This window comes from Polypterus senegalus, unplaced genomic scaffold (assembly GCF_016835505.1).
Source record: "Polypterus senegalus isolate Bchr_013 unplaced genomic scaffold, ASM1683550v1 scaffold_5819, whole genome shotgun sequence".
Taxonomy (NCBI): Eukaryota; Metazoa; Chordata; class Cladistia; order Polypteriformes; family Polypteridae; genus Polypterus; species Polypterus senegalus.
This window is the reverse complement of record NW_024379518.1, coordinates 1-17,239: the sequence shown is the minus strand read 5'-3', so window position 1 is coordinate 17,239 and position 17,239 is coordinate 1. Positions and strand designations below refer to the sequence as shown.

The window sequence follows — 17,239 nt, the reverse complement described above, 5'->3', positions numbered from 1 at the left end:
ACCATTTGCTGTATCCCTGGTAGCTCCCGTTTGAAAAAATACCCTGACTGTTCCTGCTTTGATGGGGAGTAAGTAAGCTATTCAAATGTATCAATAGCCTGGAGTGAAGATCACTTTCAGAAAAAAATTCAAAACTTAAAATACCTGTTAGACAAAGGTTTCTTAGCACTGTACAGTAGTTTATCTATGCCCAAAGCTATCTGATGCCTAACAAGTACTCAGGGCAGTTGTATGTTTTGTTTACTTTGTTTTACACAACTGCACCCATCATTACCACCCACTTTTTCCTTTAACATAAAAGCACAAACCAAGTTTACACAAGTGCTTTTTATTTAATTCACATTTCATTCCAATTCAATGAACTGAGAAGGACAAGTACAAATAAAACACACTCCTTTCTGAAAAAAAAATTAGAGGTGTTATAATAGAAAATTTTTTTTAATAGGACATAATTTACCACTCTAAATACCACTTTACAGATGGTGTAGGAACTTTTGCCTGTCTGTTTATAGTTTCTTTTTTGGAAACAGGGTTTATACTCTAGAGCAGAGCAAATACTAATGTGAATCACTGAAACTCCAGTGACATATCGAACAGATACAAATATACAGTGTGTAATGCAAGGCCTGAAAATGTTTTCCTGCAACATTTCTCCAATGTTACAATTATTCCCATTAGATCGAGAAACAAAAATGGTGAATTTTACACCAGTATTTCTGTAAGAAAATGGAGTCTACCTCATCGTATTTTATTTAACATGAATACTGTTCAGATGCCAGTCAGGTTTTCGGAGTCTAGTTATATCAATATAAATGTACTTAAAAGTCTTAAAACATCCCATTAAGCAGACCTCATGTCCTCTTTTAATTAAGCGTCCAAAGGTTTGTAATGTTTGCCATGATAGCGTCAGCATCATCTCACTGTGGTAACAAAAACAGGGTGTCTGATGAGGCTTTGAAACTGCTATGTGCACTGTGCTCTGAAAACAGTCTAGAAAATGGAACAAGCCTGGGATCTTATGCTTGTTTCAGATGAGCTGGACACTGGCTGCCTGAAGGTAACCATGCAGATATTGCAACGTGTCTGGACTTAAATTGGTATTCAACATAGATGAGACCTGAAAAGGAAAAAAAAAAAAATCCTCAATGACTTGGCAAAAAATAGAAAAAGATCACAGCCACCTACATAGGTAGGTGGTCTTAAACTTATGAAACTTCCCACTTAATACAGAACTTACACTCTCCAACACTCTGTTATACTATAAACAATGAGCATGTAGAGAAAAACAAAATTTGCTTTATGGTATCTTCTGTCATTAATAAGAATTAAAGACGCAGGTTGGAAGCTTGCGCTGATAGCGCATCGACACACCCATCACATGTTGAACCACCTGAATTGGGACCAGAATGTAACCCCCAAATTTTTCCTGTATGTTGGAGGACCTGCTTGCATGCAGATGAGAAATAAATCACCCAAGAGTCTACTGCCTTGTGTGTCACTAGAAGTGTTGCAGCTAGTCAACATAGCAAGTAATGTAGGATTTCTTCCCCAACCACAACCAGGAAATGAAAAATATGCTAAACTATGTTTCTTTGACAAGGGATTATTATTATTTTTTTTTTGTAAAATCCAAGGACAGCCATTATAAAATCCTGAACATCCTTGTTATAGATAATAAAAACTACAATATGATACATTACCACATTAGACTCCTTTAAAAGAAGCATCATTTATACTTGATATTCTTTGGTTGCAGAATAACATATTTCACTAGACATAGTAAACCTACTAGCTCCATGGAGAAACTCTAAGTTTCCAATACTTACACCCACCATTTTATCTTTATGGCCAATGGCTAAAAATTTTGACCAGCAGAGAAAATGAACTAATAGACAGACCAGACTGCTCCAAAACAGTGTTCTTTCTTTATCTGCATTAGCCACTACTGTCCCAACAATAGTAAAAATCACTTATTTTGTTGCTTAGGATTTTGATGACTCATATTTAAATGACAGTTTCCCCATGTACTGCTAGGGTCTGTTTTTTGGCTGTTGGGGTTTGCTCTTGCTGTAGCTACCACTGAAGCCATTAGAATAATGATGTAAAAAATAGCACAAAGTGTGCGTGATGCCCAGAATCGTTAACTTAAGTTGTATATTCAAACCTTATTTTTTGGCTAATTTGGTAACCCTTATTCAAATCTATCACAGAAAAGCACCTAACACAAAAGCAACTAATTAAGAAATCATAGAGAAGTATAGGTGCTCTGTGACAACAGATAATTTCATGAACTACAACAAAACCTAAACTGTGAATATACACTCACCTAAAGGATTATTAGGAACACCTGTTCAATTTCTCATTAATGCAATTATCTAATCAACCAATCACATGGCAGTTGCTTCAATGCATTTAGGGTGTGGTCCTGGTCAAGACAATCTCCTGAACTCCAAACTTAATGTCAGAATGGGAAAGAAAGGTGATTTAAGCAATTTTGAGCGTGGCATGGTTGTTGGTGCCAGACGGGCGGTCTAAGAATTTCACAATCTGCTCAGTTACTGGGATTTTCACGCGACAACCATTTCTAGGGTTTACAAAGAATGGTGTGAAAAGGAAAAACATCCAGTATGCGGCAGTCATGTGGGCTAAAATGCCTTGTTGATGCTAGAGGTCAGAGGAGAATGGGCCGACTGATTCAAGCTGATAGAAGAGCAACTTTGACTGAAATAACCACTCGTTACAACCGAGGTATGCAGCAAAGCATTTGTGAAGCCACAACACGCACAACCTTGAGGCGGATGGGCTACAACAGCTGAAGACCTCACCGGGTACCACTCATCTCCACTACAAATAGGAAAAAGAGGCTACAATTTGCACAAGCTCACCAAAATTGGACAGTTGAAGACTGGAAAAATGTTGCCTGGTTTGATGAGTCTCGATTTCGGTTGAGACATTCAAATGGTAGAGTCAGAATTTGGCGTAAACAGAATGAGAACATGGATCCATCCTGCCTTGTTACCACTGTGCAGGCTGGTGGTGTAATGGTGTGGGTGATGTTTTCTTGGCACACTTTAGGCCCCTTAGTGCCAATTGGACATCATTTAAATGCCACGGGCTACCTGAGCATTGTTTCTGACCATGTCCATCCCTTCATGACCACCATGTACCCATCCTCTGATGGCTACTTCCAGCAGGATAATGCACCATGTCACAAAGCTCGAATCATTTCAAATTGGTTTCTTGAACATGACAATGAGTTCACTGTACTAAAATGGCCCCCCCAGTCACTAGATCTCAACCCCATAGAGCATCTTTGGGATGTGGTGGAACGGGAGCTTCGTGCCCTGGATGTGCATCCCACAAATCTCCATCAACTGCAAGATGCTATCCTATCAATATGGGCCAACATTTCTAAAGAATGCTTTCAGCACCTTGTTGAATCAATGCAATGTAGAATTAAGGCAGTTCTGAAGGCAAAAGGGGGTAAAACACCGTGTTAGTATGGTGATCCTAATAATCCTATAGGTGAGTGTATATTGAAAAAAACACAAAAAAAACCCACTATGTGTGTCTCTCTCATGGGTTTGTTATGCAACACAATTTGAGCTTAAAACCTTGAAAATGAGGGACAATATGTGGACTGACTTCCTCAGAAACTCAGTCTTCAGAATTTCTAAATCATATGTTTCTCTCTTGGTCAAACAAACTGTATGTCATTGACAATAAAACAGATATAGTGACTGACTGCCCTGAAGAGGATTCATGATTTACCAGCGATGCCCAGCTATTACAAATTATTTTATCAAGCACTTTTTTAATAAAATTGTTGGAAATTGTTGGCACCCGAAGATGCTTATCTACAGACTAACTTGAAAATATAGGTCACTTAATTCAAACATTTGTTAAACTGGAGGGGTACAAGAAATCTATTGGAACTTATTCCTTTTAAGCATGCAGTGGAGGAGTTGGTCACAACTATTTGAGCCGCAGGTGTTAGCTCTCAAGACTAAAGTTTAGAAAGGAGACAGAAGCAGTCCTTGTAGACCAAACTGGAATGCCAAAAACTGCACCTGCCAACATCGGCAAATAATTAATGTTCAAAGCATAATCACATTCTAGTGGATACTACTGGATCTTGAGTGTTTCAAACATGTATATCTGGGACAGTACATGAGGAGTTCAGAAACCATGTCAGTTTTAAATTCTTCTTAATCAGAATCCTAAATCAAGGATTTACTTCATTATTCAAGCAGGGTTAAATCCTTTAAACTCTTTTTCCAATACATTAAATTCCTGACAGAAGCATATAGATAACGCTTGATTCATTTTGAAGCATACCACTCTTCTTGTGCAGTCAGTTCTATGACATGAAACCTAGTTATTATGCTTTGAACTTGAAAAATGTGGTTGTAGTGCAGAGAAGTATCCTTTTATTCCAAAGACCCAGAAATAATGAGTAAAAAATTCTCTCCACCTTTTCTATTTAAAAAGAAACATACCCTTCCAGGACATGCGCTAGATAGCTTGTGCAGTGATTGAGCTAAGTGGATCTTCGGGTTGCTCACTGATTCTCCAATAGGATCATGTTCCTTTTTACCAGCAAATGCAAGCTGAGAGAAGGCAGTCTGGTATCCAGGAGTATCTTCAATATCAATGAAGTGTTCATCATCTGGAATGCTGTCATCTTCAGGCAACTCAAACAAGCCAATCAGTGCTTGCAGTAACGGGATCCTCATCACATGCAAAAGGAAGGGGAGAAATTGAACTCAAAAGTGGACTCTCAAAGTGGAAAGAAATAGGTATTTATATTATTAAAAGGACAACAACAATAAAATCTAAACAAAGTGCAAAGCCAGAACACACCACCACCAAACAACTATTTTATCCAAAATGTAAAAGATTTTAACATTATGTGCCCCAATCTGACTATAGAGCTTCCAGCTAATGAATTTAAAAAAAGGAAAAAAAGAAGCGTGACATGGAGAAACAGAAGTCTTTCACATACAGGCATGTCCCATGAATTAATCGTTAAATTGCTGTGTCACTATCACTAAGTTAATCAGGCAGAAGGTTAAAAACATAACCTAAAATCAATCTCTGCACACATCCTGGTAATTGTAAATTAAATGAACTTCCAATCATGTTACCTATCTCATAAATACCTGTAGAAATCTTGACAATTTTCCAAGCGTATTGTGGTTAGTCTTTCAGTATAAATTAGCTACAAAGCTGGCAATCTCTTTTTATAACCAATACGCAAAGTAACACAAATCCATTATGATGGTAGAAAGAACACAAAGCTATATTACCATGAATCATTATAATCTTTGTAAAACAAATACTGGTCCTTCATAAAGAAAGAGTATTCAGCTCAATAAGACTGTCACATGCCAAATATCGACCCTAGAGGGTGAGCAGAATATGAAAAGAAATTCAAAGTCATCCAATTATATGTCATTGCCCATGCTGGAGCAAAGTACATCGATGAGGGCAGACTGTTGGTTCTACAATACAAATTTAAAGAGGTGCCTGGTTCAGGAGCAGAGCTGACAAAGGTAGTCCTCAAAGTTCTACCTGTCTAAATTTACTATTTTGTTATAACCAGGACAAAATTGAGGGTATAGAGGTGACTGAACCACTAGGGTCAAATGACAATAATAAAATTCTCAGTTTTGCATTAGGGAACAGATGCAAATACAAACTCTTAAGTTTGATAGGTCAAGTTTCAAACAGATGCTGCAAAGTATAATGCGGAAGAGCTGCAGAATAAGTTTAAAAACATTTTACATATGATATAGGACTGAATAAATCCCAAAAAAACTAGAAATAGTAGGAAATAAAAAAAAATCTGCAGAGGTTAAGTAAGGAGAAGTAGATAAGGAGCAAATGAACAAATAGTTGTGTATGGTGTACAAGTCTAATAATTCCAATGTGAAAAGTAAGGGATTTGAGGGTATTAGAGAAGCTAAAAAGCAATTAGAGAGGAATACTGCAGATAAGGCCAAAGATGACCCAAAGAAATTCTTTCAGAATTTTAGGAGAAAAAGAACATGTGGTGAAGTGTATCAGGAATATTAAAGAACTAAAATACACAGACTATGAAACAACAGATGCTCTAAACTTGCATTTTTCTGAGGTCTTTACTTTCGAGGAAGTGCATAACCTCCTAGAGATAACAGGGACTACTAAGGAGGTGCTATGTAATCTGGAAATTGTAGAGGGAGAAGTACTGCTCAAATTCAATAGACTGAAATGAAAAGAAATCACCAGGACCTGATATTGATCCTCAAATGCTTAATGAAGCTACTGAGTACAATACAATTTATTTGGAACACTTGCATTTCATATGTGTTCCGGGTCAACAACGATCTATGCACAGTAAACAAATCATTAAAACAGAAACATAGACAAAATGTAGACATGAAGTGTATGTGTGAAGCCTGAATTCCAAATATCAAAGAAACACTTTCACAAAAGATACAAGTATAACAGAACAAATCCACTTTTTTCCAAGACTATAATAGAAGAAAAAGAAGTCAGGTTAGTGTTGTGTTGCCCTGACTTCTCGGGTAGTATACTGGTGAGAGCTGCTGACTCCAATTAAGAAGGTTCTGGGTTCGAGTCTTAATCAATCAACATTTATTTATATAGCACATATTCATACAAAAAAATGTAGCTCAAAGTGCTTTACAAAATGAATAGAAAAATAGAAGACACAATGAAAAATAAACACAAGTCAACATTAATTAACATAGAATAAGAGTAAGGTCCGATGGCCAGGGTGGACAGAAAAACAAAAACTCCAAAGGCTGGAGAAAAAAATAAAATCTGTAGGGGTTCCAGACCAAGAGACCGCCCAATCCCCTCTGGGCAATCTACCTAACATAAGTCAAACAGTCCTCTTTGTATTTAGGGTTTTCATGGAAGGACCTGATGATGATGGTCACGTAGACTTCTGGCTTTCAGTCCATCAATGTTGGTGCATCATGATGCTTTGAGTAGGTGGTGGTGGCGCAGCCGCCACCACAAAAAAACCGGAAAAAAGAAACAGAAGAGACATCTCCCAACATAAACATTTTGAGTAGTGAGCTGTTCTTATTGTTAATATTATACAATAAAAGCATACATTTGATTTGCGTCTGTAACAGTCACTGTAAATGTATAGTACTTGTCAAAGTTAGCGTCTTTTTTTAGTTTTACTTTATTTACTTATCTTCCTACAGCATAAAGGCACAAGTATAATGCAGAGCTTCCTCTGTTTGATTGTCAAGGGCATGCTCACAAATTACATGAGCAATACCACGAAAAATACCTGCTGACACTTTAGTACGCGAGCAATGGTACGAGAATGCAGTTAGACTTTTTTGGGCACATGCACCACGCTAGTGTTTAGATCTGGACGGTGTAGCGATGGTGAGCTCTGTAAGCTGTGCTGTTTCTTTGAAGGACAGGCGATTGGCAGGATGACGCCTGCCATCTTTCTCCTTTACGCCTGGTGCAGCTATTCAAGCTTCCTGAACCCCCCCACTCTCCCGATCTGACACCGATTTCAAATAAAAAGACGCGCTATAATAGAGGTGAACTCAGATTGGAGAAAACAGAAGCCTTCCACACCAGGTGCAGCTGCGTTGTTCTTATATGTGAGTGGACATTTCTTGCGGGAGGGCTTCTGTTTTCGCATTGAAGCAATATTACTTGAAAACGAACAGCATTTGAATACACGCTGGCGCTGTTACAGAAGGCGTGAGCTTATTCAGTGAAGCAAGATCAACGCACAGTACATGCAATATTATTGGAAAACGAACAGAGTCAGATCGGGCGTATTTTCAAACCCGATCTGATGGTGTTCGTTTTTAAATAATATTGCATTAGTGCGATGATGTTTTCACATATATTGTCTCTTTCTTTCATCTTGTGGTTTTGTAATCAGTGACAGCGTGGTTCCCCCTCCCGATCTTGCCAGTCCCCATATGTTGCTGTATGCTGTTTCTTTTGTACTCCAGGACATACAGAGGACAGAATAGTACAGAGCAGTAAGTTTCAAGTTCAGCGCTATATGCAATCATCCGATTCAAATGTTAACAGTTCACACACACGCAAGGATCGTCCTTTCTGCATTTACAATGTGTGTGTGTACCTGTTACAATGTACGCACTTCTCTCTATGCTGTGGTTTCTATTACACACCTGAAAGAAAGAGACAATATATGTGAAAACATCATCGCACTAATGCAATATTATTTGAAAATGAACAGCGCCAGATCGGGTGTGAATGTATGCTGCCGCTGTTACTTAGAGTCAGATCAGGAGCTTATTCAGTGCATTATATAGTTTATGCCTACATTTTGACATTTACTACTAAAATATGAAAAACATTTCTGTTTTACAAATGTGTTTACACAGATTACTGTACAAACGGAACACACATGAAATGCGTGTGTTCCAAATAACGATCTATTATTTCCACTCTAAAACTCCACTTCACTCTCAGATAATCAATCAAGGCATGAGCTGGGAGAAATTTGTGCACGTTCTAAGTCGGTGGGGGGATGGAATAGCCGGCTGCTTGCAGCTTGTCTTTATCGGCACATTTTGAAGACAAAGGACGCTGGTGGAGAGGTTTGAACGGATTTATGGTGGGTCAGATCTATGAGATTTTTCGTAGGCTCTGGTAATTCTAGTGTTAAGTAGTCATAGTGGACTCGTCACTATCAAGTTTCAGACAGTGTTGAGAACCGATTAAGGCAGCTAACAGAATGTTAGTTCATAAAACACAATGTGTAGAGAACAAGTCAAAGGAGGTTATACTTGGGGTTTGACCGATTATGGAACTTAAAAGGGGTACGGAAAGTATTCAGACCCCCTTCAATTTTTCACTCTTTGTTATATTGCAGCCATTTGCTAAAATTATTTAAATTAATTTTTTTTCCTCATTAATGCACACACAGCACCCCATATTGACAGACAAAAAAAAAGAATTTTTGAAATTGTTGCAGATTTATTAAAAAAAAAACTGAAATATCACATGGTCCTAAGTATTCAGACCCTTTGCTGTGACACTCATATTTACCTCAGGTGCTTTCCATTTCTTCTGATCATCCTTGAGATCACCTTCATTTGAGTCCAGCTATGTTTGATTATACTGATTGGACTTGATTAGGAAAGCCACACACCTGTCTATATAAGACCTTACAGCTTGCAATGCTTGTCAGAGCAAATGAGAATCAGGAGGTCAAAGGAACTGCCTGAAGAGCTCAGAGACAGAATTGTGGCAAGGCACAGATCTGGCCAAGGTTACAAAAAATTCTGCTCCACTTAAGGTTCCCAAGAGCACAGTGGCCTCCATAATCCTTAAACGGAAGACGCGTTTGGGACACCAGAACCCTTCCTAGAGCTGGCCGTCCGCTGAGCTCAGAGATGCAGTCAGGAGATGGGAGAAAGTTGTAGAAAGTCAACCATCACTGCAGCCTCCCCCAGTCAGGGTTTTATGGCAGAGTGGCCTGTCGGAAGCCTCTCCTCAGTGCAAGACACATGACAGCCCGCATGGAGTTTGCTAAAAGACACCTGAAGGACTTGGAGTTGGTGAGAAATAAGATTTTCTGGTCTGATGAGACCAAGATAGAACTTTTGGCCTTAATTCTAAGTGGTATGTGTGAGACAACCAGGCACTGCTCATCACTTGTCCAATGCAGTCCCACAGTGAAGCATGGTGGTGGCAGCATCATGCTGTTGGGGTGTTTTCAGCTGTTAGTTCATAAAACACAATGTGTAGAGAACAAGTCAAAGGAGGTTATACTTGGGGTTTGACCGATTATGGAACTTAAAAGGGGTACGGAAAGTATTCAGACCCCCTTCAATTTTTCACTCTTTGTTATATTGCAGCCATTTGCTAAAATTATTTAAATTAATTTTTTTTCCTCATTAATGCACACACAGCACCCCATATTGACAGACAAAAAAAAAGAATTTTTGAAATTGTTGCAGATTTATTAAAAAAGAAAAACTGAAATATCACATGGTCCTAAGTATTCAGACCCTTTTATGATGTGATCATAGGTAGGGTTTCCTTCTGGTGGCTTTTCCAATGATTGTTGAGTGTTGTACAGTGTTTGAAAACAAAATTACACTTTGGAATTGTCATCAGCTGACGATTCTAGACCAGAGTAACAATCCCGCAAGTTCTATAACCACTAAGACCAGAAAAGGGCACCCAAAATGTTTCAAATACCACATCTTGAAAACATTTTTTCCAAATCATGAATATAATCGTAATTGTACCTTGGTGTTTTCATAAGAAAATCCACTGTTTTTAGATGACTGCTGTCAAACCTACATTTATTTATTTTTTTTTTTTTTACTTCAAATGTCAACAAAATATGGCAATAATGGTATCCAAACATTAGCATGGAACTGTATATTATTTATAATATATACAGAGACAATAACACATACAGTATATTTTACATATACACAAACATACAATATGCATGTGTGTGTGTGTGTGTGTGTGTGTATATATATATATATATATATATATATATATATATATATATATATATATATATATATATATATATATATATATATATATATATATATATATATACAAAAAAATTAAAGGAACACTTTTTAATCAGAGTATAGCATGAAGTCAATGAAACTTATGGGATATTAATCTGGTCAGTTAAGTAGCAGAGGGGGTTGTTAATCAGTTTCAGCTGCTGTGGTGTTAATGAAATTAACAATAGGTGCACTAGAGGGGCAACAATGAGATGACCCCCAAAACAGGAATGGTTTAACAGGTGGAAGCCACTGACATTTTTCCCTCCTCATCTTTTCTGACTTTTTTTTTCACTAGTTTTACATTTCGCTATGGTCAGTGTAACTACTGGTAGCATGAGGCGAAACCTGGACCCTACAGAGGTTGCACAGGAAATCCAACTTCTACAGGATGGCACATCAATGTGTGTCATTGCCAGAAGGTTTGCAGTGTCTCCCAGCACTGTCTCAAGGGCATGGAGGAGATTCAGGAGACAGGCAGTTAGTCTAGGAGAGCTGGACAGGACCATAGAAGGTCCTTAACCCATCAGCAGGACTGGTATCTGCTCCTTTGGACAAGGACAAACAGGATGAGCATTTCCAGAGCTCTACAAAATGATCTCCAGCAGGCCACTGGTGTGAATGTCTCTAACCAAACAATCAGAAACAGACTTCTTGAGGGTGGTCTGAGGGCCCAACGTCCTCTAGTGGGCCCTGTGCTCACAACCCAGAGCAGTAGAGCTCGATCGGCATTTACCATAGAATACCAGAATTGTCAGGTCCACCAATGGCACCCTGTGTTTTTCACAGATGAGAGCAGGTTCACCCTGAGCAGCTGTGATAGGCGTGAAAGAGTCTGGAGAAGACAAGGAGAACGATATGCTGCCTGCAACGTCGTTCAACATGACAGGTTTGGTGGTGGGTCAGTGATGCTCTGGGGAGGCATATCCATGGAGGGACGCACAGACTTCTACAAGCTAGACAAAGACACCTTGACTGCCATTATGTATCAGGATGAAATCCTTGGACCCACTGTTAGACCCTACGCTGGTGCAGTAGGTCCTGGTTTCCTCCTAATGCACGACAATGCCCGGCCTCATGTGGCAAGAGTATGCAGGCAGTACCTGGAGGATGAAGGAATTGAAACAATTGAATGGCCTTCACGATCCCCTGACTTAAACCCAATAGAACATCTGTGGGACATTATGTTTCGGTCCATTAGGCGCCACCAGGTTGCTCCTCAGACTGTACAACAGCTCAGGGATGCCCTCATAAAGATCTGGGAGGAAATGCCACAAGACACCATCCGTCGTCTCATTAGGAGCATGCCCCGACGTTGTCAAGCATGCATACAAGCTCGTGGGGGCCACACAAGATACTGAAAAGCATTTTGAGTAGCAGAAATTCAGTTTTTGAAAAAATGGACTAGCCTGCCACATCTTCATTTCACTCTGATTTTAGGGTGTCTAAACAATTGAGCCCTCTGTAGGCAGAAAACTTATTTCCATTAAAAGACTTGGCATCCTTTTGTTCCTAAAATAGTCCTGTCGTTATTTGTATAGATATCCAACTTCATATTGAGATCTGATGTATCTAATGTGTTTCTTTGTGTATATATATATATATATATATATATATATATATATATACATATATATATATATATACACACATACACACACATATATATATATATATATATATATATATATATATATATATACACACACACATCCGGAAAGTATTCACAGCGACATCATTTTTTTCATCAGAATTCTACACACAACATCCCATAATGACAAAGTGAAAAAAATTTACTTGAGATTTTTGTAAATTTATTAAAAATAAAACAACTGAGAAATCACATGTACATAAGTATTCACAGCCTTTGTCATGAAGCTCCAAATTGAGCTCAAGTGCATCCTGTTTCCCCTGATCATCCTTGAGATGTTTCTGCAGCTTAATTGGAGTCCACCTGTGGGAAATTCAGTTGACTGGACATGATTTGGAAAGGCACACACCTGTCTATATAAGGTCCCACAGTTGACAGTTCATGTCAGAGCACAAACCAAGCATGAAGTCAAAGGAATTGTCTGTAGACCTCTGAGACAGGATTGTCTTGAGGCACAAATCTGGGGAAGGTTACAGAAAATTTTCTGCTGCTTTGAAGGTCTCAATGATCACAGTGGCCTCCATTATTCGTAAGTGGAAGAAGTTCGAAACCACCAGGACTCTTCCTAGAGCTGGTCGGCCATCTAAACTGAGCGATCGGGGGTGAAAGGCCTTAGTCAGGGAGGTGACCAAGAACCCGATGGTCACTATGTCAGAGCTCCAGAGGTCCTCTGTGGAGATAGGAGAACCTTCCAGAAGGACAACCATCTCTGCAGCAATCCATCAATCAGGCCTGTATGGTAGAGTGGCCAGACGGAAGCCACTCCTTAGTAAAGGCACATGGCAGCCTGCCTGGAATTTGCCAAAAGGCACCTGAAGGACTCTCAGACCATGAGAAACAAAATTCTCTGTTCCGATGAGACAAAGATTGAACTCTGGTGTGAATGCCAGGCGTCACATTTGGAGGAAACCAGGCACCACTCATCACCAGGCCAATACCATCCCTACAGTGAAGCATGGTGGTGGCAGCATCAGGCTGTGGGGATGTTTTTCAGCGGCAGGGACTGGGAGACTAGTCAGGATAAAGGGAAAGATGACTGCAGCAATGTACAGAGACATCCTGGATGAAAACCTGCTCCAGAGCGCTCTTGACCTCAGACTGGGGCGACGGTTCATCTTTCAGCAGGACAACGACCCTAAGCACACAGCCAAGATATCAAAGGAGTGGCTTCAGGACAACTCTGTGAATGTCCTTGAGAGGCCCAGCTAGAGCTCAGACTTGAATCCGATTAAACATCTCTAGAGAGATCTTAAAATGGCAGTGGACTGACGCTTCCCATCCAACCTGATGGAGCTTGAGAGGTGCTGCAAAGGGAATGGGCAAACTGGCCAAGGATAGGTATGCCAAGCTTGTGGCATCATAGTCAAAAGAACTTGAGGCTGTAATTGCTGCCAAAGGTACATCGGCAAAGTATTGAGCAAAGGCTGTGAATACTTATGTACATGTGATTTCTCAGTTTTTTAATTTTTAATAAATTTGCAAAACCTCAAGTAAACTTTTTCACGTTGTCATTATGGGGTGTTGTGTGTAGAATTCTGAGGAAAAAATGAATTGAATCCATTTTGGAATAAGGCTGTAACATAAAATGTGGAAAAGTGATGCTGTGAATACTTCCGGATGCACTATATATATATATATATATATATATATATATATATATATATATATATATATATATATATATATATATATCCTATATATATATCATGATCATGATTCGACTTTCCCGGCTTCACTCCATCGCGGATTTTAAATGTAAGCATATCTAAATATATATCACGGATGTTTTGCTGGTTCGCGGATTTCTGCGGACAATGGGTCTTTCAATTTATGGTATATGCTTCCTCAGTTTGCTTGCCCAGTTGATTTCATACAAGGGACGCTATTGGTGGATGGCTGAAAGCTACCCAATCAGAGCAAGTATTACGTATTAAATAAAACTCCTCAATGATATATGATATGCTTCCCTCGTGGTGCTTTGCACACTTAAAAGCTCTAACAGCACGTATTGATTTTTGATTGTTTGCTTTTCTCTGCCTCTCTCACTCTCTCCGACATTCTCTGCTCCTGACGGAGGGGGTGTGAGCAGAGGGGCTGTTTGCTTAGAAGATAGGGACGCTCCCCTAAAAAATGCTGAAAGACTACCTTCACATTGATCCCTTCCTTGCGGCCGCTTTATCGCGGTGCTTCCACTTAAAACCCAACAGCCCTATTGATTTTTGATTGTTTACTTCTCTCTCTCTCTCTCTAGCATTCTCTGCTCCTGATGCCCACTCCTTTGAAGAGGAAGATATGTTTTCATTCTTTTAATTATGAGAAACAACTGCCATATCTGTCTTTTCATGGAGCACAGTTTAAATTTTTGACTAAAGGGTGTTATTTCATGTCTAGAGGGCTCGAATAATGTTAAAAAAACGTATTTAGAAGGTTGTAAACAGGTTTTCTATGCTCTAACTGTGAAAATATTAGATTTATAAATAAAGAATCCTACTTCGTGGAAATTCATTTATGCTGTAGAGTCTGGAATATATATATAAAAGCCAATGCACTGGAACAAAACACATGTTTTGATTCATCGCATTCATAAGTGCTTAAGACCGATTTCATGTAATGAAAATTCCAGCACACAGAAGAGCAGAACATAAAATTTAATAATAACCTACTAATGTTTGTCAGTTTAGTTTTGTATCATGGATACTACAATAAAAGAAAAACTACTAAAACAAATGTTCCTAGCGCTGGTGATATATTTCATCAAAATGGAAATTTGACACTATGACAAGTCAAAATGTTCACTTGATTTAACAGCGGACAACTTTTTGTAGCTAATCACTCAGTATTACTGAATGTACAATTTTGCTGCCTTATTCAAGCCATACTAACCCAGCAAGTACACAGGTTGTGTGATCATTTTTTTAAAATACAATCCAACGCATGTTGGAATGTTACTTGTTTAACACTAAAACAATATATCTATTCGGAAATTACCTTTTTCAGTATTCCAAGTATCTGAACTTTTTCGGTCACTATTAAAATTAACAGTAAAAGCAATAGGAAAACAGACAATGGATATGGCTCAGAACAGTTTAGACTGTATACACTGATCTAGCCAATAAGCAAATAATAAGGTATAAATCATCTTCAGATATTGGAAAGCATTTGAAACCAAATTTATTAATAATTACCATAATTTTGTATAATCTGTGTCCATCATTGCAGGGCATTCTGTGAGTATCTTTGTTATCCCAACTGCACAAATTTTCTTCTCCACTAGGCCAGATACTTTCTGTACTTCTGGAATGACAATCTTCTCTAAAACCATGCCAAACATCCTAAAAAACAAAATTTTTTGTTGAAATCATGGATGTTTAATGGATCAAGAGCAATCATTAAGATAATTAAAAATAGTGAAGACTGCTATTTAACACAAAATATTCCATATACTATTTCATCCACATATATAATTGTAATGCAAAAACTCAAATGTGAAAATTTGATAGGCAAGAATTGGAAATTGACAGTTTTTTCTTCTTTCAAAATTATTTTCACCTTTTGTGACAGAGGAACTTCAGCAAAATGGTAACAATTTCCACGCAAATGGCTAACTTAACAGTAAGCCAATACAGTGGTACCTCGGTATACATCCGCTTTGGAATAAGTCCAACTTGGTATACATCCTGTTTGGACACGAAACATTTTGCTTGGTATATGACCTTTGTTTGGAATACAACTCACGTGATACCCTTGTTAATCTCTCTCGAGACAAAGCCACGACTGCCCACAAGCGTCAGTGCACCAGTCGCTAGCATTCAGTGAACAGCCTGCACTATAACTCTCTGTGAATTTTCACGTGTGAGGTATAGCGGGTTCACAGCTCCTGTCAAAGGCCAGTTTTAAAATAAATAATCACCGCGCTTGCGGCTTGGTGATGGGACGTGGTGGTTGTGTGGCTGAAGCGGTTCTCAGGGCGATTCGTGATGTGGTCGTTTCTCACCTAAGTGCACAGGTGAGAAACCATCCGCATTCGTGACTGTTCCTGGGGCTGCTTATCTTGATAAATAGAAGCGCAAGTCGGCTAGATGGGGAGGAAAAAGAAAGAAAGGACGGGAGGTTGAGAGAGAGAAAGAGACGGTGCAGGAGAGCGTTGCAGCTGAACAGGGAGCCTGGGTGTTGGGCTGACACCCGGGTAATAGTAGTAGTGGTCACTCCCGCTGAGTGATCATGGACCGGGATTGACTGAAAGGAGGATGACTCTCTGTGTAAGGACTTAGGCGAGTGTATTCCCCAGCATAGGCGCCCTGGTCGCTGTGGATCTCAAATCGCTGTCAGGAGGAGCCTACCGGAGCCAGGGATCGGAGAGGTGAACCAAAGTAATAATCGTAAACTAAAACGAAAACGAAGACTAAAACTATTAATGAAAAAACATTTTTGTAAACTGAAATAAAATAAATAAAACTGAGATGAAAAACTAAAACGATACGAAACGATTACAGTAGCTTAAAGACTAACTGAAATAAAATAATTTCTAAAAAAAAGAAATCAGTTTTCGTGATCATGTCTGAAAGAACGCGGCTGAATCTACACACAGCTGTACTTATCTATAGCACCTGATGACTCTGACTCTTTCGATACACTAACACAATGTCTTACTGGTATTTCTGAATGGATGAATAGTAATTTTCTCAAACTAAATAAAGAGAAAACTGAAATTTTAGTAATTGGCAATAATGGATTCAGTGAGGTTATCAGAAATAAACTTGATGCACTAGGATTAAAAGTTAAGATGGAAGTAAAAAATTTAGGGGTAACCGTTGACTGTAATCTAAATTTTAAATCGCATATTCATCAGACCACTAGGACAGCATTTTTTCACTTAAGAAACATAGCTAAAGTTAGACCTCTTATATCATTGAAAGATGCAGAGAAATTAATTCACGCTTTTGTTTTCAGTAGACTAGATTACTGTAATGCACTCCTCTCAGGACTACCCAAAAAAGACATAAATCATTTGCAACGAGTGCAGAATGCA

The 17,239-nt window shown here is 38.7% G+C and overlaps 1 protein-coding gene across 1 annotated transcript; it reads right to left on the bottom strand.

Annotated features, from left to right (window-relative positions):
• Positions 1-312: 312 nt before the first annotated feature.
• LOC120519919 (exportin-2-like) lies at positions 313-15,537 on the bottom strand. The gene is made up of 3 exons (XM_039742666.1): positions 15,396-15,537; positions 4,500-4,731; positions 313-1,117 (listed from the first exon to the last, which is right to left on the bottom strand). Exons 1-3 carry the CDS (start codon positions 15,530-15,532, stop codon positions 1,028-1,030), a joined length of 459 nt encoding a protein of 152 aa, XP_039598600.1. The 5' UTR covers positions 15,533-15,537; the 3' UTR covers positions 313-1,027.
• Between the last annotated feature and the right edge of the window lie 1,702 nt (positions 15,538-17,239).